This window comes from Panthera tigris, chromosome C1, assembly GCF_018350195.1.
Source record: "Panthera tigris isolate Pti1 chromosome C1, P.tigris_Pti1_mat1.1, whole genome shotgun sequence".
Classification (NCBI taxonomy): Eukaryota; Metazoa; Chordata; class Mammalia; order Carnivora; family Felidae; genus Panthera; species Panthera tigris.
This window is the reverse complement of record NC_056667.1, coordinates 71,908,820-71,935,937: the sequence shown is the minus strand read 5'-3', so window position 1 is coordinate 71,935,937 and position 27,118 is coordinate 71,908,820. Positions and strand designations below refer to the sequence as shown.

The 27,118-nt window shown below is 34.8% G+C and overlaps 1 protein-coding gene across 1 annotated transcript in view; it reads left to right on the top strand.

Annotated features, from left to right (window-relative positions):
• Window positions 1-27,118, top strand: part of COL24A1 (collagen type XXIV alpha 1 chain) — a 398,425-nt gene that overhangs the window by 127,760 nt on the left and 243,547 nt on the right. Inside the window, exon 20 of the mRNA XM_015536213.2 lies at window positions 22,270-22,323. Within this exon, the coding sequence (XP_015391699.2) occupies window positions 22,270-22,323 (54 nt within the window). The remainder of the gene's footprint in view (window positions 1-22,269; window positions 22,324-27,118) is intronic.

Here is a 27,118-nt window from a genome sequence, read left to right as displayed (position 1 = left end):
GATTTGTTCAGGTATACCTTCAGCCCCTTTCTCTCTCCTCCTCCTCCTCCTCCTCCTCCTCCTCCTCCTCCTCCTCCTCCTCCTCTTCTTCTTCTTCCTCCTCCTCCTCCTCCTCCTCCTCCTCCTCCTCCTCCTCCTCTGGAATACCTATGATATGGATATTGTTCCATTTGATTGCATTACTTAGTTCTCCACTTCTCCCCTCATACTCCTGGATTTTTTTATCTCTCTTTTTCTCAGCTTCCTCTTTTTCCATAATTTTATCTTCTAATTCACCTATTCTCTCCTCTGCCTCTTCAATCCATGCTATGGCCACCTCCATTTTATTTTGCACCTCATTTATAGTATTTTTTAATTCCTCGTGACTATTTTTTAGCCCTTGATCCCTGTAGCAATAGATTCTCTGCTGTCCTCTATGCTTTTTTCAAGCCCAGCAATTAATTTTATGACTATTATTCTAAATTCTTGTTGCATTATATTGCTTAAATCGGTTTTGATCAATTTGTTAGCTGGAGTTCTTTTGAGGAGAATTCTTCCGTCTTGTCATTTTGGGTAGTCCCTGAGGTAGCTCCAAACTGCAGGGCACTTCCCCTGTGCTGTCCAGAGAAACTTGTGTTGGTGGGTGGGGCCGCAGTCATACCCGATGTCTGCCCCCAGCCCACTGCTGGGGCCATAGTCAGACTGGTGTGTACCTTATCTTCCCCTCTCCCAGGGGCAGAACTCACTGTGAAGTGGTGTGGCCCCTGTCTGGGCTGCTTGCACACTGCCAGGCTTGTGGTGCTGCTTCCATGGGATCTGGCCAAGGATGTATTAGCAGGGGTGGATCAGCAAGGTGCACAGGGGCGGGAGGGGTAGGCTTAGCTCACTTTGCCTTAGGTGGTCCCCTGTGGGAGGGGCCCTGCTGCACCTGGAGGGAGGCAGGCCTGTCGGAGGGATGGATCCACAGAAGCACAGCGTTGGGCGTTTGCGTGGTACAAGCAAGTTTGGTGACGGGAACTGGTTCCTTTGGAATTTCAGTTGGGAGATGGGAGAGGGAAATGTTGCTTGCCAGTGCCTTTGTTCCCCTGCAGAGCTGAGCTCTGTGTCCGGAGCTCAACAATTCTCCCTCCCAGCGTCCTGTCACCCTCCCTGCTCTCTGAGAACAGAGCTGTTGACTTCTAACATTCCAGATGTTAAGTCCCTCTGGCTGTCAGAACTCACACAGTCCAGCCCCTCCGCTTTTGCAAGCCAAACTTCGGGGGCTCTGCCTTGCCTGGCGGGCTGCCCCTCCACTGCCCTCAGCTCCCTTCTGCCGGTCCCTGTAGCACACACTGCCTCTCCTCCCTTCCTACCCTCTTCCGTGGGCCTATTCTCTATGCTTGGCTCCAGAGAGTCCGTTCTGCTAGTCTTCTGGCAGTTTTCTAGGTTAGTTAGGCCAATGTGGGTGGAATCTAAGTGATTAGCAGGACGAGGTGAGCCCAGCGTCCTCCTGTGCTTCCACCTTCCCAGAACCTAAATCTCAAATATACCATATTTTTAACTATAGTCACCATGCTGTACATTAGTTTGTCAGAACTTATTCTTCTTCTAACTGTACATCTCTATTCATGTTATTGTATTCTTATAACTGAACCTATACACCCTGTTTTGCCTCCCCCCAGTCACTCTCAACCACCATTCTAATCTCTGTTCCTATGAAATCAGCTATTTTTTTTTAAGATTCTACATAGAAGTGATAAAGTACAGTATTTTTCTTTTTCTTCTGGCTTATTTCATGTAGCATAATGCACTCCAGGTTCATTTGTGTTGTCTCAAATGTCAAGATTTCATTCTTTCTTTTCTGGTTTAGTATATTCCTGTGTGTGTGTGTGTGTGTGTGTGTGTGTGTGTGTGTGTGTGCGCACATCACGTTAGGTTTTTTAAGTTTAATTTTAATTCCAGTTAGTTAACATACAAATATTATATTAGTTTCAGATATACAATATAGTGATTCAACAATTCAGTACATCACCTAGTGCTCATCATCACAAGTGCACTCCTCAATCCCCTCACCTTTTTAACCCTTCCCCCTAACCCCTTCCCCTCTGGTACCCATCAGTTTGTTCTCTACAGTTAAGAGTCTGCTTCTTGATTTCTCTCTCTCTATGTTTTACACTTTGCTTGTCTGTTTTGTTTCTTAAATGCCACATATGAGTGAAATCATATGGTATTTGTCTTTCTCTGACTTATTTTGCTTGGCATTATATTCTCTAACTCTGTTGTTTGCAAATGTCAAGATTTCATTATTTTTTATGGCTGTATAGTATTTCATTGTGTACATATATACCACATCTTCTTTATCCATTCATCAATCAGTGGACACTTGGGCTGCTTCCATATCTTGGCTATTGTAGATAATGCTGCTATAAACATCAGGGTGCATGTATCTCCTCTTTGAATTAGTGGTTTTTTTTTTTTGTAATTTTGGGGGTAAATACCCAGTAGGGTGATTGCTGGATCAAAGTATATTTGTATCTTTAACTTTTTGAAGAAGCTCCATACTGTTTTTCATAGTGGCTACACAGGTTTGCATTCCCACCAATGGTGCATGAAGTTTCCTTTTCCCCAGTATCCTTGCCAGCAACTGTTGTTTGTTGTCTTATTGACTTTAGCCATTCTGACAGATGTGAGGTGATACAATTAAACTCATTGTAGTTTTCATTTTCATTTCCCTGATGGTAAGTGATGATGAACATCTTTTCATGTGTCTATTGGCCATCTCTATGTCTTTGGAGAAATGTGTGTTCATGTCTTCCGCCAGTTTTTAATTGGATTATTTGTTTTTTGGTGTTGAATTTTATGAGTTCTTTGTATATTTTGGATACTAACCCTTTGTTAGATATGTCATTTGCAAATATCTTCTCTCATTCTGTAGATTGCCCTTTAGTTTTGTTGATTATTTCCTTCACTGTGCAGGAGCTTTTTATTTTGATGCAGTCCCAATAGTTTATTATTACTCTTATTTCCCTTCCCTCAGGAGACCTAGCTAGAAAAATATTGCTACAGCCCATGTCAGATAAGTTACTGCCTGTGTCTTCTTCTAAGAGTTTTATGGTTTTAGGTCTCACATTTAGGTCTTTAGTCCATTTTGACTTTATTTTTGTGTATGTTATAAGAAAATGGTCCAGTTTCATTCTTTTGCATGTAGCTGTCCAGTTTTCCCAACACCATTTGTTGAAAAGACTCTCTTTTTCTCATTGGATAGTCTTTCCTGCTTTGTCAAAGATTAATTCACCATACAGTTGTGGGTTTATTTCTGGGTTTTCTGTTATGTTCTATTGATCTGTGTGTCTGTTTTTATACTAGTACCATACTGTTTTCATTGGTATAGCTCTGTAATAAAATTTGAAGTCCAGAGTTGTGGTGTCTCCAGCTTTGCCTTTCTTTATCAAGACTGCTTTGGCTCTTTGAGGTCTTTTGTGGTTCCATATAAATTTTAGGATTGTTTGTTCTAGCTCTGTGGAAAATGCTGTTAGTACTTTGATAGGGATTGCATTAAATGTGTAGATTGCTTTGGATAGTATAGACATTTTACCAATATTTGTTCTTTCGATCCATGACCATGGAATATCTTTCCATTTCTTTGTGTCATCTGGAATTTCATCAGTGTTTTAAGTTTTCTGAGTACACATCTTTCACCTCTTTGGTTAGGTTTCTTCCTAGGTACCTTGTTGTTTTAGGTGGAATTGTAGATGAGATTTATTCCTTAATTTCTCTTTCTGCTGTTTCATTATTGGTGTGTAGAAATGCAACCGATTTCTGTACATTGATTTTGTATTATGCAATTTTATTGAATACATTTTTCACTTCTAGCAATTTTTTGGTGGAGTCTTCAGGTTTTCTGTATAGAGTATCATGTCATCTGCAAATAGTGCAAGTTACTTCTTCCCTGCCAATTGGGGCACTTTTCACCTCTTTTTATTGTCTGAATGCTGTGGCCAGGACTTCTAATACTATGTTAAATAACACTGGTCAGAGTGGACATCCCTGCCTTGTTTTTGACCATAGAGAAAAAGATCTCAGTTTTTCCCCATTGAAGATGATATTAGCTGTGAGTTTTTCATATGTTGTCTTAATTGTGTTGAGGTATGTTCCCTCTAAACTACTTTGTTGAGGGTTTTTTTCATGAATGGGTGTTGTACTTTGCCAAATGCTTTTTCTGCATCTATTGAAATGATCATGTAGTTTTTATCCTTTCCCTTATTGATGTGATGTATCATGTTGATTGCTTTGTGAATATTGAACTACCCTTGCAGCCCAGGAATAAATCTCACTTGATTGTGGTGAATAATTTTTTTAATGTATTGTTTGATTTGATTTGCTAATATTTTAAGGATTTTTGCATCTATGTTCTTTAGAGATGTTGGCTTGTAGTTTTCTTTTTTTGTAGTGTCTTCATCTGGTTTTCATATCAGACTAATGCTGGTCTCACACAATGAATTTTAAAGTTTTCCTTCATTTTCTTTTTTTTGAAATGGTTTGAGAAGAAGAGGTATTAACTCTTTTTTAAGTATTTGGTAGAATTTGCCCGTGAAGACATCTGGTCCTGGACTTTTGTTTGTTTGGAGTTTTTTTTTTTATTATTATTACTGATTCAATTTAATTGTTGTATTCAGTCTATTCAAATTTACTATTTCTTCCTGCTTCACTTTTGGTAGGTTATATGTTTTTAGGAATTTATCCATTTCTGTTACGTTTGTCCAGTTTGTTGGCGTATAGTTTTTCATAATTTTCTCTTATAATTGCTTGTATATTTGTCGTGCTGGTAGTTATTTCTCCTCCCTTATTTGAGATTTTATTTATTTGAGTCCTTTCTCTTTATTTCTTGATACGTCTGGCTAGAGGTTTAACAATTTTATTGATTGTTTTCAAAGAAACATCTCTGTTCTCATTGATCTATTGTGTTTTTAGTTTCTGTATCATTTATTTCTACTCTGATCTTTATTATTTCCTTCCTTCTGCTGATTTTAGGCTTTGTTTGTTTTTCTTTTTCTGGCTCCTTTACGTGTATGGTTAGGTTGCTTATTTGAGATTTTTCTTGCTTCTTGAGTTAGGCCTGTATTGGTATAAACTTCCCTTTTAGAACTGTTTTTCCTGCATGATGATTCTGTTTTCATTTTTATTTGTTTCCATGTACTTTTTTATTTCTTCTTTTGTTTACTGATTGATCCATTCATTGTTTAGTAGCATATTCAACCTCCATGTATTTATGTTCTTTCTATATTTTTTCTTGTGGTTGACTTCTTGTGGTCAAAAAGGTATATGGTATGGCTCTGATTTTCTTGAATTTGTTGATACTTATTTTGTGGGCTAATATGTTATCTGTTCTGGAGAATGCTTAAAGTGTACTTGAAAAAAATGTGTATTCTGCTGTTTTAGGATGGAATGTTCTAAATATATCTGTTAAATTCATCTGTTCCAGTGTGTCATTTAAAGCCATTGTTCCCTTTTTGATTTTTCTGTTTAGATGATCTTTCCATTGTTGTAAGTAGGGTATTAAAGTCCCCTACTATTATTGTGTTACTATTGATTAGTCCTTTATGTTTATTATTAACTGTTTTATATATTTGTGTCCTCCTATATTGGGTGCATAAGTATTTACAATTATTATATCTTCTTGTTGGATTGTCCCCTTTACTATAATATAGTATCCTTCTTTGTCTATTGTAATAGTCTTTGTTTTAAAGTCTGTTTTCTCTAAGTATTGCTACTCTGGTCTTTTTTTAAATCATCCATTTGCATGATAACATTTTCTCTGTCCCCTCACTTTCAGTCTGCTGGTGTCTTTAGGTCTAAAATGAGTCTCTTAAAGGCAGTATATAAACGAGGTTTGATTTTTTTTCCATTCTGTCACTCTATGCCTTTTGATTGGAATGTTTAGTATATTTACATTGAAAGTAATTATTGATAGGTATGTATTTATAGTCATCTTATTATTTGTTTTCTGGTTGTTTCTGAAGATTTTTCCTGATCCTTTCTTGTCTTTTTTTTCACAATTTGCTGATATTCTTAGTGATACATTTGGATTCTTTTCCCTTTATTCTTTGCATATTTATTTGTGGTTTTTGACATATGATTACTATTAGGTGTATATAGCCTCTTTTGCATATAGCAGCCTATGTTGATAGTCATTTAAGTTTGAACCCATTCTTTACTCCTTTCCTCTCCACATTTTAGGTATATGTTGTTTATTTTACATCCTTTTATTTTGTGATTTCCTTGACTGGCTTTTTACAGACTAATTCATTTTTACTGTTGTTGTGTTTTCTACCTTTCTATTATCACTTTTGTTCTCTCCTTTTTACTCAAATTGTCCCCTTTAATATTTCTTACAGGGCTGCTTTAGTAGTCATGTACACTTTTGGCTTTTGTTTGGGAAACTCTTTATCTCTACTTCTATTCTGAATTATAGCCTTGCTGCATAGAGTATTCTTGACTTCAGATTTTGTGCATTCAACACTGAATATATTATGCCACTCCCTTCTGACTTGCCAAGTTTCTGTTGAGAAATCTTCCATCAGCCTCATGAATTTTCCCTTGTATGTTGCTATCTTCTTTTGTTTTTCTGCTTTAAAATTTTTTTCTTTATCACTATATTTTGCCAACTTGATTACAATATAACCCGGTATGGATCTGCTTTTGTCAATTTTGATGAGGGTTCTCTGTGCCTCCTGGATCTGGTTATCTGTTTCCTTCCCCAGATTAGGAAAGTTTTCAACTACTTTTTCTTCAAATAAATTTTATGTCCCCTTTCCTTTCTCTTCATCTTCTGAGATTCCTGTAATATGAATGTTATTGTTTGATGGAGTTACTGATTTCCCTAAGCCTATTCTCATTTTGCATAATTCCTTTTTCTCTCTTTTGTTCAGCTTGATTATTTTCCATTATTTTGTCTTCTAGGTCATTAATTCATTCCTCTGCTTCTTCCAGCTTGCTGTTCATTCCTTCATGTGTGTTTCTCCTTTGGTTTACTGAGCCCTGTCCTCTGCTATGTTATTCCTTATTTCTATGGTAAGGGTATCACTCCTGTCTTTGACTCTTTTCTCAAGTCTAGTGAATACCTTTATGATCATTACTGTAAATTCTCCATCAGGCATATTACTTATATCTGCTTCACTTAGATCTCTGGCTGTGGCTTTGTCCTGTTCTTTCATTTGGGATAAATGTCTCTGTCTTCTTATTTTTTTTCTAAGTCTCTGTGCCTATTTCTATGTTAGGAAAGTCAACTATATCTCCTGTTTTTGAGGGTAATGGACTTACAAAGAAGAGGTCCTTTGGTGCCCTGCTGTGTAGTGTTCCCTCATTCCCCAGGGTCTTATACTTCCAGGAGTGTCTCCGGCATGTGCTGTGTGTACTGTGCTGTCTTGCCCTGGGGGCTTTATCCATTAGGCCAGTCGTCTACAGAGGTTCTCTTTGCCTGTTGTGGGCAGTGTTTGGTCCCCAGCCTGAATGTGGCATATTTTAACTACGTGTACTCTGATCTGTTTGTGAAATGAGACCTGTTGCCACTTCTATTGGAACTGATGCTCAGCAAACCCCTTCATGAGAAGATGCAATGTGAACAGGGATTTGGGCTGGTCTTGTGGGAGAGCAGGCCCACTGGGACTGAGGCAAGCATGGCTGTGTGGGGAGTGAGGAGGAGGGGAGTTATTCCACCAGAGCATGGGCAGAGGTGGGACTTGGCATAAGCAAGTTAGGTAGTGAATATTGGACTGTGTTTGTTCCTGCAGGTGGCCCTGTGCTTTTGGTGCAGTGCAGGGCAGGGAAATGGTGTCAGCCAGTTCTTTTGTTCCCAAGAGGTCTGTCTGTGAATGCTGCCTCTATGGGTCAAGCTCCAAAATGAGCAAATAACCTCTCCACTGTGTACCCCAGGAGCTCTTCAAATCACTGTTTCCATGCTGTATGTCTGCAGGTTGTTTGCCTGCCTTCTCTCTAAGATAAAGCAATGCCTTCCAGGCTTTATCTCAGCCATGCCAGATGACCTTTAAAACTCCAGGCTTTAAGCCCTGCTGGTTTCAAGAACTCACAAAATAGGGCCCCTCTGGCTTTCCAAGCCAATTGCTATGGAGATTCATTTTCCACATGTACTCCCCTGTGTGCTAGCCTGTCTCTCACCCTTCTCTGCAACTCCCTCCCCACCAGAGCAGCCACAGCCATTTCTTTCCCAAACTGTATCTCTCCACTTCTTACCTTCTTCAGTGTGTTCTCTTCTCTATCTTTAGTTGTGGAGTTTGTTCTGCCTTTCTGCAGGTCAATTTCTGGGGTATTTAGGATAATTTAATAGTTATCTAGTTGTATTTTCAGAACAAGGCGATCCTTGGGTCCTACTACTCCATTGCCATCTTCCCTCCTTCGCATCACATCATCTTTATCCATTTACCCATAAATGTATGTTTTTAGATTTTTTCCATATCTCACATATTGTGAATAATGCTGCAATGAACATAGGGGTGGATATATCTTTTTAAGTTAGTGTTTTCTGTTTCTTTAGATCAATACCCAGAAATAGAATTGCTTGATCATATGGAGTTTTATTTTTAATTTTTTTTGAGAATCTTTATACTGTTTTCCATAGTGGCTGCACCAATTTACATTCTTACAAAGAGTGCACAAGGATTCTATTCTCTACATCTTGCCAACACTTGTTATTTCTGATCTTTTTGATAATAGTAATTTTAACAGGTGTGAGGTGATATCTCATTGTGGTTTTGATTTGCATTTCTCTGATGTTTAGCAATGTTGAGCCCCCTTTCAAGTACATATTGGCCATTGTATGTCTTATTTGGAAAAATGTCTATGCAGTTCCTCTGCTCATTTTTAATTGGATTGTTTTTTAGTTATTGAATTACATGAGTTGCCTTTTCAGGTTTTTTTTTATTGTTTCCCACTTGTTTATTTTAGCTTTTGTTGCCTGTGCTTTTGGTGTCTTATCCAAGGAATCATTGCCAAGACCAATGTCAAGGAGGTTTATGCCTGTTTCATATTTAAGTCTTTGATCCATTTTGAGTTAATTTTTGTGAGTGGTGTAAGGTAGGTTCCAGTTTCATTCTGTTATTTGTGGATATTCAATTTTCCCAATACAATTTATTGAAAAGACTGTCTTTCACCTATTACACATTCTTGCCACCCTTGTCAAAAATTAGTTGACTGTATATGCATGGGTTTATGTCTGGGCTATTCTGTTTACTAGTCTATAACCAAAGCAATCCTGAAAGAAGAAACAAAGACGAACAAAGCTGGAGACATCACATTTTCTGATTATAAGCTATATTACAAAGCTATAAGTAATCAGAACAAATGAAGTCTTGGTACTTTAAAACTTACTCCTTATGGTACTATTACTTAATAGTAGTTTATAGTATGTTTTAATGCCTGAAAAGGCTATATAAGTTCTCTTCACTTTTCTTTATCAGTGTTTTCCTGCCTATACTTACATACTTGTATTTTGCATGTATACTTCAGCATCAACATGTCTAGCTTCACTAAAAAATATTATTTATATTGATTTGCATTTAATAATAATTATTATTTTATTAGACATATTTATAGATTAATTTAGGGAGCAGTGACATTTTTATGATATTGGGTAATCCAGTCCAAGAATAATGAATATCTTTTATTTGTTCAAGTCTGCTTTTGTGTTTTTTAGGAAATGTTTTAAAGTTTTCCTCATAGAGGTTTTGTACATATAGGTTTATTTTATTAAATTTTTTCCCTGGTATTTCATCTTTTTTGTTGCTATTGTAAATGGGATTTTCTCTACTATTCTAGTTTCTAACAGGTTTTGTATGGGTATGGAAATTACTGATTTCTGAATGCTAATTTCATATCCTGCTACCTTAATGGTGTCTTCTCTTTGAGTTAGTTTTATCATTGATTTTCTAAAGTTTTCTAGACATGCTGTCATGTAATTTGCAAATAGAGATCCTTTTAGTTCTTCTTTCTCAGTTCTCTTCAATTCAATTTTTTATGTGTAATGGCATTGTAATACCTCTGGTAAAATGTTGAAGAATTGGAAGTAGTATTCCTCCTTGCCTTGTTCCTGATCTTAATGGAAATACTATAGTGATTCTTCATGAAGTAAATTCTGAGTTAAAATTAAAATATGCATGTATTTTATCATGTTAAGAAATATTCACCAATTCCTATTTTTGAGTGATATTTTTTAGAGATGATTGTTATACTTTGTCAAATATTTGTTATATTTTCAAACTCTATGAAGATAATTATATACTTTTACTTTTGAGATCTATTTATATGGTATATTATAGTAATGGATTTTCTATTAACTATTTTCTGTATAATGACTATTTCTATATAATTTCTATGAATTGACTATTTCTATATAATCACTAGTTTCTGTTGCATTTTTAAAAAAAAATTCTATTTGATCATGGTATATTTTCTTAATAGAATGCTAATTCTACTGATAGTTATTTGTACTTTTGCATCAATATTTATAAGTGATCTTTATCTATAATATTCAATCCTTTTTGTACTTCTTTATCAAGTTTAGGTATTAATGTTATACTTATTTCATCAAAATAATTAGGAAATCTTCAGTTTTAGTACTCTGGAGTAATATATGGAATATTGGGACTATCTTATCTATGAGGCTTTGGTGGAATTCCTCTGTGAAACCATCTGGAATCGATGCTTTTTAAGGGGTAGTTTCTGAATTTTCCTATTGCTTCTGCAGAAAGTAGCCTTTTTAAGCTCTCTAATGGGGTTAGCTTTGTTAAATTGTCCTTAGGAAATTATGTTTCATCTAGGTTTTCAAATTTACTTCCATATAAATCCACAAAATAGTCTCTTTATGATTTTTAATTTTTTTGTTTTAATGGTTATTTCCAATGTACCATTAAAATTTTTTTAAATATTTATATATGTGCTTCTCCTTTTATTTCTTGGCTAGGTTTGATTGAGTTTGTCCAGTTATTTTTTTCTCAAAAACATTTTTGAAATTGTTTCTATTGTCTTCTGTTTTTCTTTTCTTTACATAATTAGTTTCCCCTTTTATCTTTATTATATATAATTTTGAGATACTTATGGTTTATGTTGTTTTTTTTTTTAGTTGGGGATTTAATTTTATTTATTTTCATTATTTTATTTTCATTCCTGAAACTGTTAACGACTATGAATTTCTCTCTGATTACTGCTTCAAATGTATCTCAAAGATTCTGGTATGGAGTACTTTTATCACTATTATCTTTTAGATATTTTGTAATTTCAGTTATTTCCCTTTTCACCCAAGAGTTATTTAAAAAGGAGATTTAGAATTTCCAGGTGGGAGTGCCAATGGTTTTGATTTTGTTAATAATTCTTATTTTTGTTGCATTGTTATCAGAGGCTGCTGTTCTATTTTGTGGAGCTTATCAGTCTTTTTCTTGTTGTGATCATTTTTTGTGAATGTTCAATATATACTTGCCAAGGAGGTATGTTTTTATTATCAAATGTGAATTTGAGTATATAGTGACTTACTCTTCTTTATTATATTCTTTAGGTTTTACTATGTCTTCATTATTTTTGGTCTAATTCATCTATGTAAGTCAAATGTCATATGGCTGCTGATGGTCTAATTTCTCTTGGGGTCACAGCTGGTACTCATTGTTCCCTCCTTCACTCTCCATTTTAAATTCCTTTCACCCTCAGCTATCACCTCAGTAGGTCTTGGTGGCTTACCTGGTGGTATAACCTTAATATTCATTACTGAAGAATATGAACTCTTGATAACACTTCTAAGAGATGTCCAGTGTATCACCTGAGTTCCATGTGTATTCTTTTCTGCCCTTTTTGTGTAAAAGCAGTCTTGCCTCTTCGTTTTTCAGAGTCAATTAACCATGCCAATATGGTGACTCCTCTTTTTGTTTGCCCATACCTCATCATAAAAAGTCCAAAGTGCCCTGTGGGCAGCCATATGTTTAGCTTAGTGGGATGTTTGCTCTGTCTCCTGTCAAGAGAGAGCCCCTTTGGGTAACAGGATATCTAACCCTGAAAAGTCCAAGGTTGTGGGGAAAGAAAGTACAAAATCTAGATGTCACTGGGAGTGATGGTAAATAGGATGACATCCACTTCTATTCCTTGGTTTCCAAAGTCACGTATCCTTCCTATTGTGGACAAAAGCACCATATACAGGTCTCTGACTTAAAAAATACTCTATATCCCAAAGGGTGGTACTCCTTTTATATAGTTTCCTTTAAGTTAGCACTTCAATTATAACTTTAGAAGGCAGTTCCAATGTTTTGTAAGACTAGCTACCTCTAGATGGTACAGATTAGGTGAAGGTCAATGAATCACTGAAGGCACACTCTGGTACCTCCTTTGATACAGAAAGGGTATCTTGTTCAGATACTATTCTCTGTGGGGTTCCATGCCTGTGGAATAGGCAATCCATAATTTTCTAGATACTGGGCTATTTGAGGCTCTAAAGGAAGGAAAGTAAACTCTTATAAAATACTTATCTGTCTCTGTGAAGATGGACTGCTGATAACTTCCAGATTGGAAGGGCCCCACTTGAATGCAGACTCTTTTTTTTAACTTTCTTTTGATTATGAAGGGAAAGAATGCATTTATCAAATCAGTGATTACATACCAAATACAGAAGGCATTAGTCATCTGTGTTAGTAATAATATTATGTCTGATACAGCAGCTGCAAGTGGGATTGTGGTAGTCTATAGTCATTCTCCACAATCCAACTGATTTTTGTAGGCACCAGTCTCGTGAATTAAACAATACTCTGACAGAGACCACCACATATACATATTTTATATTTTTAATGGTGGCAGTAATCTCTGACATTCTCTCCATACAATATGATTGGCAGTCATGTAGATGTGAATGACTGTCTGATCCTTAGAACCCAAAGGTCTACCTAACTATAGGAATATCTCTTCCTTTTAGGCTTTTCTTTAGACAGTCCAATTATAATTCTTCCTTTCCAACAGATCATCTCTCAATATGTTCACTAAAAAAATGCTGAGGTCAATTATATTTGGTCTTGATTTAAAGGAATTTATATGCAAGAAATCAATATTCAATTCAAACTGTGTCAAAACTTCCACTGTCTCTATCTGTCTTTTTTCCTGGACATCAAGATTAATTCGGTTTGATAAAATGAAAAATTAAAAATCAATTATTTTCTTAAAATAATCAGAATAATAATAAAATAATCTAGAATCAGTTTAGTCCCCAGAGAAAATTATAAAATAGCCAAAAACTTAATTCCTATGACCTCTGGTTTCTCCTATGTTCTTTCCCTTGAGCATGAGTTCTTGTCCATCTCAAATAACCAGTGTCTCTTTTCCTTTCCATAATTTACCTTTCCCATCAAAGCTTGTTTATGGAAGAAAGACCTGATAAATATATTTCATTTCAAGCAGTAAATGGTTAGCAGAACAGCTAACTTCAACATAATCTCCTTTCAAGGATATTTACATTTTAACACTAAACAGAAACCTGGAACCAATGTAATGAGTCTTGAATTGTAGAATTTGAGGTGTCATTTAGTGAGCAGAAAAAAATCTGTGGGTGGTTAGGAACTTTGATACTCCTCAAATTAATCATACCATACAAGTTGTCATCTGTACTGCCAATACGACAGGACAAGACTGGCCAATATTTCTTGCTAGTACAATATTTCTTGCTAGTTCAGAAGCTCAGATCTTCATAAAAGTCAGTGAAAGCAAAATGCTCTTAAGTTTTTGTTGTAAATGCCAAGTTATTTGCCATTGACATTGAAGAGACTGTTCATCATTAAAGATCATCTCAATAAATGTCACTTCAAACCTCTTCAAAGCTTTTTTCTCCTTAATGTTGTGCTTATTCTAGGCAAATTGTTAAAGTGACAGAGAAGTAAATATATCTGCATTTACCTATTCACTGAATTGTAAATATGAGTGATGGCCCAAGATAAAATTTCATGTACTTTAAAACATAAGGTTAAATATTTTTCTATGCTAGTTGTTTGCTTTTAACAAAAACATATGGAAAGTGCTACACAGGAATCTTCACTCTTTCGGCATAGCAGCATCAGTTTTGAGCACTAGTCCCATGTTTCCTCCCAGTTCTGGCAGCAAACCACCTTCAAATGTGGTAGCTTGGTAGTGAGAATGTTTGTTGATTCAGCTGTTAACCTCCATGGACTACTGAGATTGCCAAATAGTTGAATTTTGGACGATGTTCTTGGTAAGTGGAGCCAATTGTTTTACTAGAAAAATGATCTGAGACCACTAATCACAGAGATATTAGAAGTGGCCAACCAGTGGGTCCTCTTTTTCCACTAGGGCGGTCTTCCCTAGAGTCAAATGCTGAAGTTTATTTGGAGAGTCTGCTCATATCAAGTAAAGTCATGCTTCTAAATGTACATTTTAGCACCTCAGTGGACTTAACTTGAATAAGCCAGCCTATGGCCAGTTGGGTCGATCTTAGTCCAAATGAATTCGCTTTAATTAAACTAGTTACTTCTTTGTTATCTTTTACCACTTGGGTTTAGTTGAGTAATTTTATGTTTTTAGTTGTTACTCAAAAACTTGTGCTGAAAGAAATATGTGATGAAATCAGTTGAATTAGTCAATAACAAATCATTTCTCATATTCCTACTGTGTACAAAGCTATGCATAGTAAACACTATAGGATGCACACAAAAATAATATATTGTTCATAATTTGTGTCAATTTACAGTCTATTTTGGATAAATAAGATATATACAAATACTTTTAGATAACAGTAAAGGCATCATGTAAGAATTAAATAAGTAGCATTATAGTACAGTGTTAGTAGAGAGAGATTAACATGAGATGGAAGGATCAGGGACAGGTTCATGGAAAAGATGGATCTTGAATTAGATTGTTGATGAGTAAATGGCAGGAAAAGGGGAGGGCATTCCAGGCAGGGTAAATCACATAAACAGATCCTAGGTAATATGCATTGTGGATTTACAGAATAATGAATGAAACTGGCTAGCTGATGCAGATTCCATGTGTTGGTATAGAGTAATAGATAAGGTTGTAAAACTAGGTTGGTGCCAAATTGCATAAGTCCTTCGATTCAAAGTGGTATCAAGGCAGAGACTTCTAGTAGCTAGATAGTCAAGTTTATTATCACAATTCTTGTATTGTATATGGAACCCGTCCCCTCATCTCTCAAGTGAACCAGCCAAAGTTTTATTGATTTTCCTGGTTGCTTCCAGTAATGGTCACAAATTTCTGTCCTTTCAAATTCAGGTGGGAGTTTCCATAACTGCTGTCTGAAAGGGGACAGAATCTTCTGCCTACCCAGGTTGAATCTTAGTACTGTTAGTTGCTATCACTAATAGTACTTACTACTGTAGTTACATTGAGGTGGGCCTGAGGCTGTTTACTAGGTTGATGAGGAAGTCTTTCCACTCCAAGGAGAATTAGCAACAACTAAGGCAACCGTCTTTGAAAATACTTCTGGTTCCCAGTACTTGGCCTACACCCATCTCCCCAAGTTGCTCCTCTTAGCAGGCAATAAAGTGGAGACCCATTTATTACCTGGTTCACTATAAAATTTGGTTAACATGCTCACTGCCTATTCCCAGGGACTTTCCTCAAATCCCATTAATCACCTGGTAAGGCCCTCACACTTCCTCTTCCAGAAAGCTGTGTCTCCATTTGTATCCCATTCTCATCATCAGAACTGTCAGAGACTGTGAAGAATCTGAAATTTTATCCTATATCCAAGCCAACAAATTAGCCTGAGAGTTTCACAGATTCTATTAGAAGACACGAAACTCATGGGACAGAGACAAAGGACTGTTTATTATTCTTAGCAATAGCAATGTCCAGAGTATCAGTATTTTTGCTCTGATTTTCTGAGCCTTCTCGCAGGGTGATGCAAAGAGGGCTAGATGACATTTGCATAAGCAGTGGTTATATTACATAAGAGGAACTTTGAACTTAGAGAAACTGAATATTTTATAATGGTCAGTTATTTAAAAAAATAAATGTATTCCAGAAAGATTATTATTATATGGAAGTTGATATTCCTGCCTTTTGCTACAGAGGGAGATTCTATAGCCATCTTTGCTATACAAAAATCCCTGAAAATATAGATTGGAACAATGAATAATTAACATCTCGTCTGTATAATGTGCAAAAATACAAGAGACCATGGAGAATTGTCACTAGCAACATGTTAAGTTAAATATTAGAGATATAGAGATGAGTAAGATACATTTATTTTCCTCCATGAGCTCACATTTTATTGGAATAAAGAAACAAACCCTTAATTACAGTATAGTGTGATCACTATTAAATAGCCATATTAACAGAGCTGTAGGAATATAAAGGAACAAGCTACTGATTCTGGCTAAGGGAAACCATGAAAAAGCTTCACAGATCATGTTATGTTTGAGTTGGCAACCAATTATATGATGAAGGAACCTGGGGCAGTGAGTTAAAGGAGACTTCCAAGAAGTATGGTTGCTTGAGCAAAGACTTGATGAAATAGTTCCGACTTATCAAATAGAAACAGAGGGCAAGGGTATTACAGCAGAGGTATAAAAGGAAGCTATGTGTATTTTAAAACTACAAATAATTCAGTTTTTTAGTCAATTCTACTTCCATTAAAAATGACAAAACATAATTCAAACAGTTTTTTTTAAGTTTATTTATTATTTGAGGGAAAAAGAGAGTGAGTGGGGAAGGGCAGAGAGAGGGCAAGAGAGAGAATCCCAAGCAAGTTCCACGCTGTCAGTGCAGAGCCTAATTTGGGTCTCTAACTCATGAACGATGTGATGATGACCTGAGTTGAAATCAGACATTTAACTAACTGAGCCACCCAGGTGCTCCCCTACCTCAAACAGTTTTAAGCAAAATTCAGGATTGGCTAATGTAATCAGGAAATCCAGCAGTATTTATGCCTAGACATTTGGCCAAACACAGGAATTTGATGAATATAATCAAGACACTCTCCATTTATTAGCTTTACTTATGTCTGTTAGCTTCATTCACAGGAACACATTGTGGAAAATATGGCCCTTGACAACTCTAGGCTTATATTTCCCTCACAGTTAGCAATCTTAGCAAAAAGAAAGCATTCTTCTTTCTTTATAGCTCTAGCAAATATTCTAAGGTAGATTCCAGCCAATCTCACTTGGAGTACATGATCATCTTTAAATCAATCACAGTACTCATGGGGATGGAATACTGTAATTGGAAAGATTTGGGCTATTTACTTACCCCTGGAAACTGGGATGGGGACCAGAAGCACATGGACTGCAAATTGGGGAAGAGTATTTTCCTAAAGAGACGGTGAGCAGATAAAAAAGAAGATGCCCTCTACATGTTACATCTTTGATGCCCAGTATCTACATGTACCATTGCACCCACTTATACAGTTTTCAAAATGCCTCTAGTAACATAGTACAGTCACCCACACAGTTGAAAATATACTCTCCATTCTCCAAAGGAAGATAAGCTAATATATTGATCAAGTATTGCTTACAGCTCCAAGGCCAGGTTTTTGGAGTAAAGTGCATTCTTTAACCTGAGGCCTAAATATAGGTGTGAGTGTCAAATAATCAGATTAATTTTAGAAAGAAACAAAGTAGCCCCAATATTCATTCCACTTGGAGACACGAAAGAACAGGAAACAAAATAGAGTGGCCCAGGACTATAGCTGTGCATTTGGAACAAAAGTAGGAAATTAATATATACCAGTTCCTCATAACAATATAAATCAGCTTTTAAATCACCTAACTTCCCACCCCTTGCCACAAACTTACACACACTGAAAAAGGGAGAATCTGAGATAAAGAGTCTCCAGAATATACATTCTATGATACCAAGGAATATTTTTGTTCTCTAGTATATGTTCAATGCCAAGAACAATGGCTGATACATAGTAACATGTTGAATGAATAAATTGATATTCTTTAATTAATAAAGACACTCATAATAATTCTACATGAATCACATATAGAAATGGAGTACCCTAAAATGATACTTATCCAAAGGTAAGTCATGTTATTCATAGTCCTAGTCATGTTATTACCTCCAAAACAATTTGAAATCTGAGCTTACCTGATTTTTATCTGGGGACAAGTTTTCTAAGGGTCTTCAAATAATTGCAGAGTGTTGTCTACCAAAGGGCAGTGATTATCTAAAAATACCCAGTATCAATTAACTTTTTGCTTTACAGTTTTATTGAGGTGTAATTGACATATAGCAAACTATATTTATTTAAATTGTACAATTTGATAATTTCTGACATATGTATAACTCATGAAACCATCACCGCAATCAAAATAGTGAACACATCCATCAAAACCCAAAATTTCTTTGTTCACCTTTGTGACTTCCTTTCTGTTTCTCATGATCCTCCCTTCCCTGACCTGCTTTTTGTCACCATAGGTTATCCAAACCTAAGGATCAAACAATGATCGAAATTGTTTATCTTAAAATTGTAAGTTTGGTATGGTTTTGTGTGGATTTCAGTAAACTAAAAATGGACTTTGCAATTGACTTTGTAGGTTCTTTTAAGAGTGACTTCAAACATACTGCTAATGTTTAAAGTCTTATTTAAAAAGTCATTCAGAGAGTATATAAGGAATTCCTTGTGTTATAAGGAATTTTCATTGTCTTTGTTTCTGGATTTTCTCTGCTGAGTTTTTAGCATGCTACATATATATGGAATTCAGCTGTGCTATATTTACTACTCAAAAATATAGAATGGCTAAAGCGAAAATATATGAATAGCAGTAATCATTTGCAAAGATTTTCAATGATATCATAATGAAAAAAGACTGTTTTTCACAGTATTTTAACTCTAAAACAGCAAAAGAGAGTGAAAGAAAGCCATATACCTAGATGAATTTCTTATTTTGCCTTTATTTTTCCAGAAGTGCATATTTTCTGTTTGTGGTTTTCCCAGAAGACAGAACAGTTCCTCAATCTGCAGTTACATGCTGCCCTGTGCTAAAGTTTAGTTTCTATAGTTTACTGGGAAAGTGAATTTATTACTTCTGCCCTGTCAAATATTTTTTTTGGCATTAACTTTTGCATGGATTATTCTCACTCAGCAAAGGCCATTTTAATCCTTTTTTTTTATTACTTTTTTACTTGGACTCACCATATTACTGACATGACATGTACATCCACAAATGTTAAAGAATAAAACCTTATGATTGTTTTTTGGATCCATGTCTCAAATGAAATGCTCCCCTACAGAACCTCTCTCCCTCTGGCTGCATTCTTTCTTGCTTGCATATGCAAAATTGCAATCCTATCCATAGAAGCTATGATAGTTGGGTTTTGGGGAGGGTAGTTTTTTGTTTGTTTTTAAACAAAAAATAACTTTGAAATTGCAAAATTAAAAATATAAGTATTCAAACAATTCATTGTTAATTTAGTCATTAATTTAAGCTATTGACTTTTTATTGAATATACAGTACGCTGACAGCAGACTAGGCTTTGAGTAACTTTGCCCTTTAGGAATCCATAACTTATGTGTTGCCCTATCTTTAATGATTTATTAATTGCATCTTGTTTTAATATGACTGTTTTTCTAAGAATGTATTCATTTCTACTTTGTTCAGACTTATAAACTACTAAGAAGATAAATTTAAGTCAACTGTATTGTGTTATTGTATATTTAAAGCACAATGGGTATAAAAATCAATGAAAATTTGAAAATTTTATGAGAGTTAAGTGCCCTAAGTGATGCTATTGTCTATAACAAGAGTATTTTAAAGCTACTTTATAAAATATCAGGAAAGTATAAACTTCTCAAAACATATACTTTATTTTCAACCAGTTATTATAATTGAATATGCTATATTACTTTCAAAACAATCCAAAATCTGAACTTCACTGATTTGATCTGGGGACAAGTTCAATGAATAAATTATATTTTCTCTCTAGAGTTCTTCAAATCATTACAGACTGTTTCCTGCCAAAACACAATTACCTTTTATGTTGTTGTTACAGCTTTATTGAGGTATATTTGACATAAGTAAGCTGCATATATTTAAATTGCATGATTTAATCACATTTTTTGTGTGTATGTATAACACAAAATCATCACCAAGATCAAGATAGCCAACATATCTGTCAAACTCAACAATTTCCTTATTTACATTTTGTAATCCCTCTCTCTGACCTTCCTGCCCCTACCCTTTCTAGGCTACCAGTGATCCGCTTTTTGTCACTATAGATAAATTTGCATTTTTCTAAAGTTTTTGTATAAATGAACTCATATAGTGTATACTTTCTTTTGGTCTGGCTTCTTTTACTTAGTATAACACGTTGGAGTTACATCCAGGTTGCCACATCCAGGTTGTTTCATTTTCTGATATACCATAATTAACTTACCCTTTGGATTTATTTATTCGTGGATTGTTTATCCATTTACCATTTTTAACTGGGAAGACTGTATATTTCAGTAGAAAACAGAGACTTCATAACTCTTATCAAATAAATACTGAAGTGCTCACTATATGCCATAGATCATGATGTACTTAACTATATTAGGACACTCTAGCTTCTAAACTTCTAACTACTGCCAAAATAAGAATGACCATATTTTACCCTTATGATTTCCCAGGATACTAATTGAATCTGCTAGTACTTTAATTCCCAGGTTTTGCTGTAAAAAATGCATGCGAATTTGTCTCCAGCCTTTAGTGATTAGAGAGTAATAAAACATTGGTTTTACTGGAGAGAATGCTGAGTCACTCTTCTCAGTACAGTAAACAGATGTGAGAAGTCTGAAAATAGAGGACATGTTTTCACTTATTATTTTTAAAGCCAATTCAGTTTCTGCTTTTTGATAAAAATTGATTAGACTATTTCTATTAAGAAAGTATACAAAATTGATATACAAAAATTGGTGATGTTTCTGTACACTAATAATGAGCTATGAGAAAGAGAAAATTAAGAAAACAATCCCATTTATAGTTACATCAAACACAACCACAAGCCTTTCTCTCCTCCCAAAAGTTAGCAGTTCTTTTTTCTTTTATGGTTTATCACTCAAGTATGCATCTTTTAAAACTATAGTTTAAGCTTATTTTATGGCTATGTCTTTCAGCTTACAAGCTCTCTTTTCATTTCCCTTTTCCCCCTTACAATTTAGCTGTTGAAGATCCCTAGTCATGTGACCTGGGTAGTCACATAGAGAGGCCTGACCATATTCAGTTTTGCTTATTTATTTTTGGTGGGACTACAGGTGATACTGTGTTCTTTCATCAGAAAGTACATAATGTCTAGTTATCTCTTTGTTTTAATGATGTTAGTACCAGTTGATGACTCAAATGCCCAGATGTATTAAATCATTAGAAGATTGCAAAATACAGATATTTTTGCTGTATCATTTCTTTTTTATTTGTTGGCTGAATAGATCCCCTTGTCTACTGTTTGGTTAGTAGTGGCACAGTATACGTGGGAAAAGTAGAGTAAATGCTTGATTCTTCACCTTTCTTTACCAGTTTTCAAAATAATGAGTTGGCTTCCTTTAATCCTCTAAAAGAGGGCAGTTCTTTAATTGTTGTATCATTATGAACTTATGAATAGCAAAAATATTTGATATGTTTCAATCCATTGCAATTCTTATCCTTATTGAAGTTCGTATTATCCCATATCTGCCTAGTGGGATCCTCTTCAAGCTCCCTCAGAGCTCTTCACATAACTCTAGATTTGATACCTTTTATAGTCTTTTTGCTTCCTGGAATGAGAAGATGTTTCAGACTCGTCTGGAGGATGGACAGGAACTATGAATTATCCATAGGGATATTCTGAACCAGTGGTTGTAAGCCAGTGCCCAGGGGCCAGAAGTAGCCATCAGACATGTCTTTTTTTTTTCCCCAAAAGAAGCAAATCAGTCACTCAACAATGACAACAACAACAAAATAACTTTTTTTAGCACTTACTATGTGCCAGGTTGTCAAGAATATAATAGTTGCTGAGAATATAATAGTTCTTAAGACATAAAACTGCTTCAAGGAAGTTTACAGTCTGATGAGGAAAATAATAGAAGTCAAAACACTACATTAAGTGACCTTGCAGGACTCCAAGATGGCGTGAGAGTTCTTAGAAGGGACGTAACACTTTGTCAGTTCTGTATTCCAGTGTTAAACAACTGTGCAATAATTAACCTTTAATATTAACTTTTTGAGCAGTATAAATTACTTTAACTGGGCATGAAAGAATGGCAAAGGAAATTTTCAAATGCTTACTAGAATTACAGTAATGGCGATTGAGTAAACTCTCTATATTTTTTATGTTCCCTAGGGTTTTCCAGGAGATATTGGGATTCCTGGACAAAATGGCCCTGAAGGATCTAAGGTAAAAAAAAAACAAACACAACAAACATACATTCTTATTTTGGTTATATATATACACATATACATATATGTATATGTGTATATATATATGGTCATTCTTATTTTGGTTATATATATACACATATATACATATATATATGTGTGTGTGTGTATATATATATATATATATATATATATATATATATATATATGGAGAGACAAAGAGAAAGAGTGTTTTCTAATCTCAAATCTCAGTGAATGGGTAAAAGAAGACTTTAGGAATATCAGAACGTGTCTGGATATTTTGAACTTTCTCGGCTGCGTTTAATAAACTGTACAACTTATTTCAAGGTAATCAGGAATTGTTTTCATGTTTGGTTGTTCTTTTGGTCCTCTATTCTATTGATCTGTATGTCTGTTTATGCAAGTACCATACTGTTTTGGTTACCATAGCTTTGTAGTGTAGTTTGAAATCAGAGAATTTATTTTTTATTTATTTATTTAAATCCAGGTTAGTTAACATATAGTGTAATAATGATTCCAGGAATATAATTTAATGATTCATCACTTACATATAACACCCAGAGCTCATCCCAACAAGTGCCCATCACCCATTTAGCCTAACACCCCTCCAGGAACCCTCAGTTTCCTCTCCGTATTTAAGAGTCTCTTGTGGTTTGCCTCCAACAGGGATGATTTGCCTCCAATGGGTATACTAAGTGAAATAAGTCAGTCAGAGAAAGACACCATACAATTTCGCTCATATGTGGAACTTAAGAAAAAACAAAACTAGATGAACATAAGGGAAGGGAAGGGAAGGAAAAATAAGATAGAAAGGGAATCAGAGGGCTTAGTATCTCTAGCTTTGTTCTTCTTTCTCAAGACGGTTTGGATATTCACCATCTTTTGTGGTTCCTTACAAATTATGGGATTCTTCCTTCTAGTTCTGTGAAATATGCCATTGGTATTTTGATAGGGATTGCAGTGAATCTGTGGGTTGCTTTGGATAGCATGGAAATTTTAACAATATTAAATCTTCCAATCCATGAGCAGAAAAACCTTTTCTATTATATGGATTGTCTTTAATTTCTTTCAACAATGTCTTATGCTTTTCAGAGGACAGGCCATTCACTTCTTGGTTAAGTATATTTCTAGGTCTTTTATTCTTTTTGATGCTATTATAAATGGGAGTGTTTTCTTAATTTTTCTGATAGCTTGTCATTAGTTTATATAAATGCAATAGATTTCTGTACCTTAATTTTGTATCCTGCGACTTTATTGAATCCATTTATTAGTTCTAATAGATTTTTGGTAGCATCTGTAGGGTTTGCTGTATACAGTATCGTGTCATATTCAAATAGTGACAGTTTTACTTCTTCCTTCCCATTGTGGATACTTTTATTTCTTTTTCTTACCTGACTCTTCTGACCAGGATTTCTAGTACTATTTTGAGTAAAAGTGGTATGAATGGGCATCCCTGCCTTATTCCTGATCTTAAAGGAAAATCTTGCAGCTTTTTACCATTGAGTATGATGTTAGCTATGGGTTTGTCATAAATGGCCTTTGTTATATTGGCCATTATATATATATATATATATATATATATATATATATATATATTCCTTCTATACTCACTTTGTTGAGAGTTTTTATCATAAGTAGATGCTGAATTTTGTTAAACGATTTTCTGCATCCATTGAGATGATCATATTATTTTTATTCTTTGTTTTGGTGACATAGTGTATTACATAATTGATTTATGGATGTTGACCATCCTTGCATTCCTTGAATAAATTCTACTGATCGTGGTGTATGATTCTTTTAATGTATTGTTGAATTCAGTTTGCTAATACTTTGTTGAGGATTTTTGCAATGCTATTCATCAGGTTTATTGGCCTATAAGTTTCTCTTTTGTGTTGTTTCTGTCTAGTTTTGGTATCAGAGTACTGCAGGCCTTGTAAAATGGATTTGGAAGTATTCCTTCCTCTTTATTTTTTTGGAATAATTTGAGAAGGATAGGTACTAACTTTTATTTAAATGTTTGGTCAAATTCACCTATGTAACCACTTAGTCCTAGACTTTTGTTAGTTAGGGAGTTTTTAAATTACTGATTTAATTTTATCACTTTTAATTCAGTCTATTAACATTTTTTTTTATTTCTTGGAAGGTTGTGTGTTCCTAGGAATATCTATTTCTTCTAAGTTTTCCGATTTGTTGGTGTATAATTGTGGTAGTCTCTTACGATTCTTCCTATTTTTGTATTGTCAGTTGTAACTTCTCCTCTTTTATTCTGATTTCATTTGGGCCCTCTCTCTCTCTCTTTTTATGATGAGTCTTACTAGAGATTTATCAATTTTTTTTTATCTTTTCAAAGAACCAGCTTTTAGTTTCATTGATCTTTTTATTGTTTTCTCTACTTCATTTATTTCCACTCTGATCTTTAATGTTTCTTTCCTTCTGTTAGCTTTGGACTTTCATTGTTTATTTTCTAGTTCTGTCAGGTATAAATGTAGATTGTTTATTTGGGATTTTTCCTGTTTCTTGTGGTAATCCTGTATTGCTATGGACTTCCCTCTCAGAACTGCTCTTGCTGTGCTCCATAGATTTTGGAGAGTTATTTCAAAGATTTCTGTTTTCATTTGTCTCAAGGTATTTTTTTATTTCCTCTTTGATTTATTTGTTGACCCATTGGAGGTCTAGTATCATGTTGTTTAGTCTCTATGTGTTTGTGTTTTTCTCATTTCCTTGTGATTGATTTCTAATTTCATGTTGTTATAGTCAGAAAAGAAGTTTGACATGATTTCAATCTTCTTGAATTTATGAAACCTATTTTATAGTCTAATAAGTGACCTGTCCTGGGGAATGTTCCACATGCACTTGAAAAGAATATGTAGTTCACATTTTTTAGATGAAATGTTCTGTATACATCTATTAAGTCCCTGTGATTTAATGTGTTTTTTAAGGCCAATGTTTCCTTATTAATTTTCTGTCTGAATGATATATCCATTGATGTAAGTGATATATTAAAGTTTCCTGCTATTATTGCATTACTATCAATTGCTCCCTTTTTGTCTGTTAATATTTGCTTTATAAATTCAGGTGCTACTATGTTGGGTGCATAAATATTTATGAATGTTATATACTCTTCTTGGATTGACCCTTTTATCACTATGTAATGCTATTCTTTTGTTACAGTCTTTGTTTTAATTTTTAAATTTTGTTAATGTTTATTTTTGAGAGAGAGAGAGAGAAAGCATGAGAGGGAGGGGGCCAGAAAGAGACAGACAGAAGTTCCAATACAGGTTCTGCACTGTGAGTGCAGAGCCCAATGCAGAGCTCAAACTCATGAATGATGAGATCATGACCTGAACTGAAATCAAGAGTTGGCCACTTAACCAACTGAGCCACCCAGGTACACCTACAGTCTTTGTTTTAAAGTCTGTTTTGTCTTATATAGGTATTACTATTCCAACTTTCTTTTCATTTGCATTTGCATTCCTTTTACTTTCAACCCATGTGCATCTTTAGACCTGAGGTGAATCTCTTATAGGCAGCACATAGATTGGTCTTGTTTATTTATCCATTCAACTGCTCTATGTCTTTTGATTGGAATATTTAGTCCATTTACATTGAAAATAATTATTGGTAGGTATGTATTTGTTGCCTATTGTTCATTGTTTTCTGGATGTTTTGTAGTTCTTCTCTGTTCCTTTCTCTTGCTCTCTTACCCTGTGTTTTTATGACTTTATTTAGTAGTGTGCTTAGATTCCTTTCTTATTGTCTTTTGTATGTCTAGTATAGGATTTTGCTTTTTGGTTAACATAAGGCTCACATTTAACATCATATACGTATACACATAATGGTTTATTTTAAGTTGACAGCAACTTAAATTTGGTCAAATTCTAAAAGTCTACATTTTTACTACCTCCCACATTTTATTTTATTTTTCTGACATCACATTTTACATCTCTTTATATTGTGTGTCCCTTAACTATTATGGTTAGTTTTACTACTTTTGTCTTTTAACCTTCATAGTAGTTTTATAATAATCTACTACCTTGCTGTATATTGACCTTTACTAGTGAGATTTACACTTTCATATGTTTTCGTGCTATTAATTAATGCTCTTTCTTTTCAACTTAAAGAAGTACTTTTCATATTTCTTGTAAGGCTACTTTAGTAGTAATGAACTCCTTTGGCTTTTGCTTGTCTGGAAAACTCTTTATCTTTGCTTTGATTCTGAATGATAATCTTACTAGTAGAGTATTCTTGGTTGGTTTTTTGCCTTTCAGCAGTTTGGATATATTATGTCTCTGCCTTTTGGCTTGGAAAGTTTCTGCTGAAAAATCTGCTGATAGTCTTAGGGGAGTTTCCGTGTATATAACAAGCTGTTTCTCTCTTGCTGCTTTTGTAATTCTGTCAACTAGATGTGTAACAACGAGAGAAAAAGACCACTTCTAAAGAAATTAGGTTTGTTTTTAAATTTGTGATTTCCTAGCCTTCCAAGCTTTATTTGGAAACTTTAGGAATATTTAGACTAGTAAAAGGTTAAAGGAGCTAAAAGGGCCCAGCTCACATTTCTTCATAAGGCTGAAGTTCCAGGGAGCTTTCAGTCCTGCCAACAGCCTCATCTGTACAATATGAAAGAAGATAGAGAACATGGGAGGGGGATTTCCACATGGCTTTATTCTCCTCCTCCTTTCCCTAACTTGGTCAGTAGTAATTCAGTACTCAAACAAATAACCAATATGGAAGAGGGATAAAGATAGAGATAGTGTAAAGCATTTGATTTAATTGACTTGGTAAAGTGTACATGT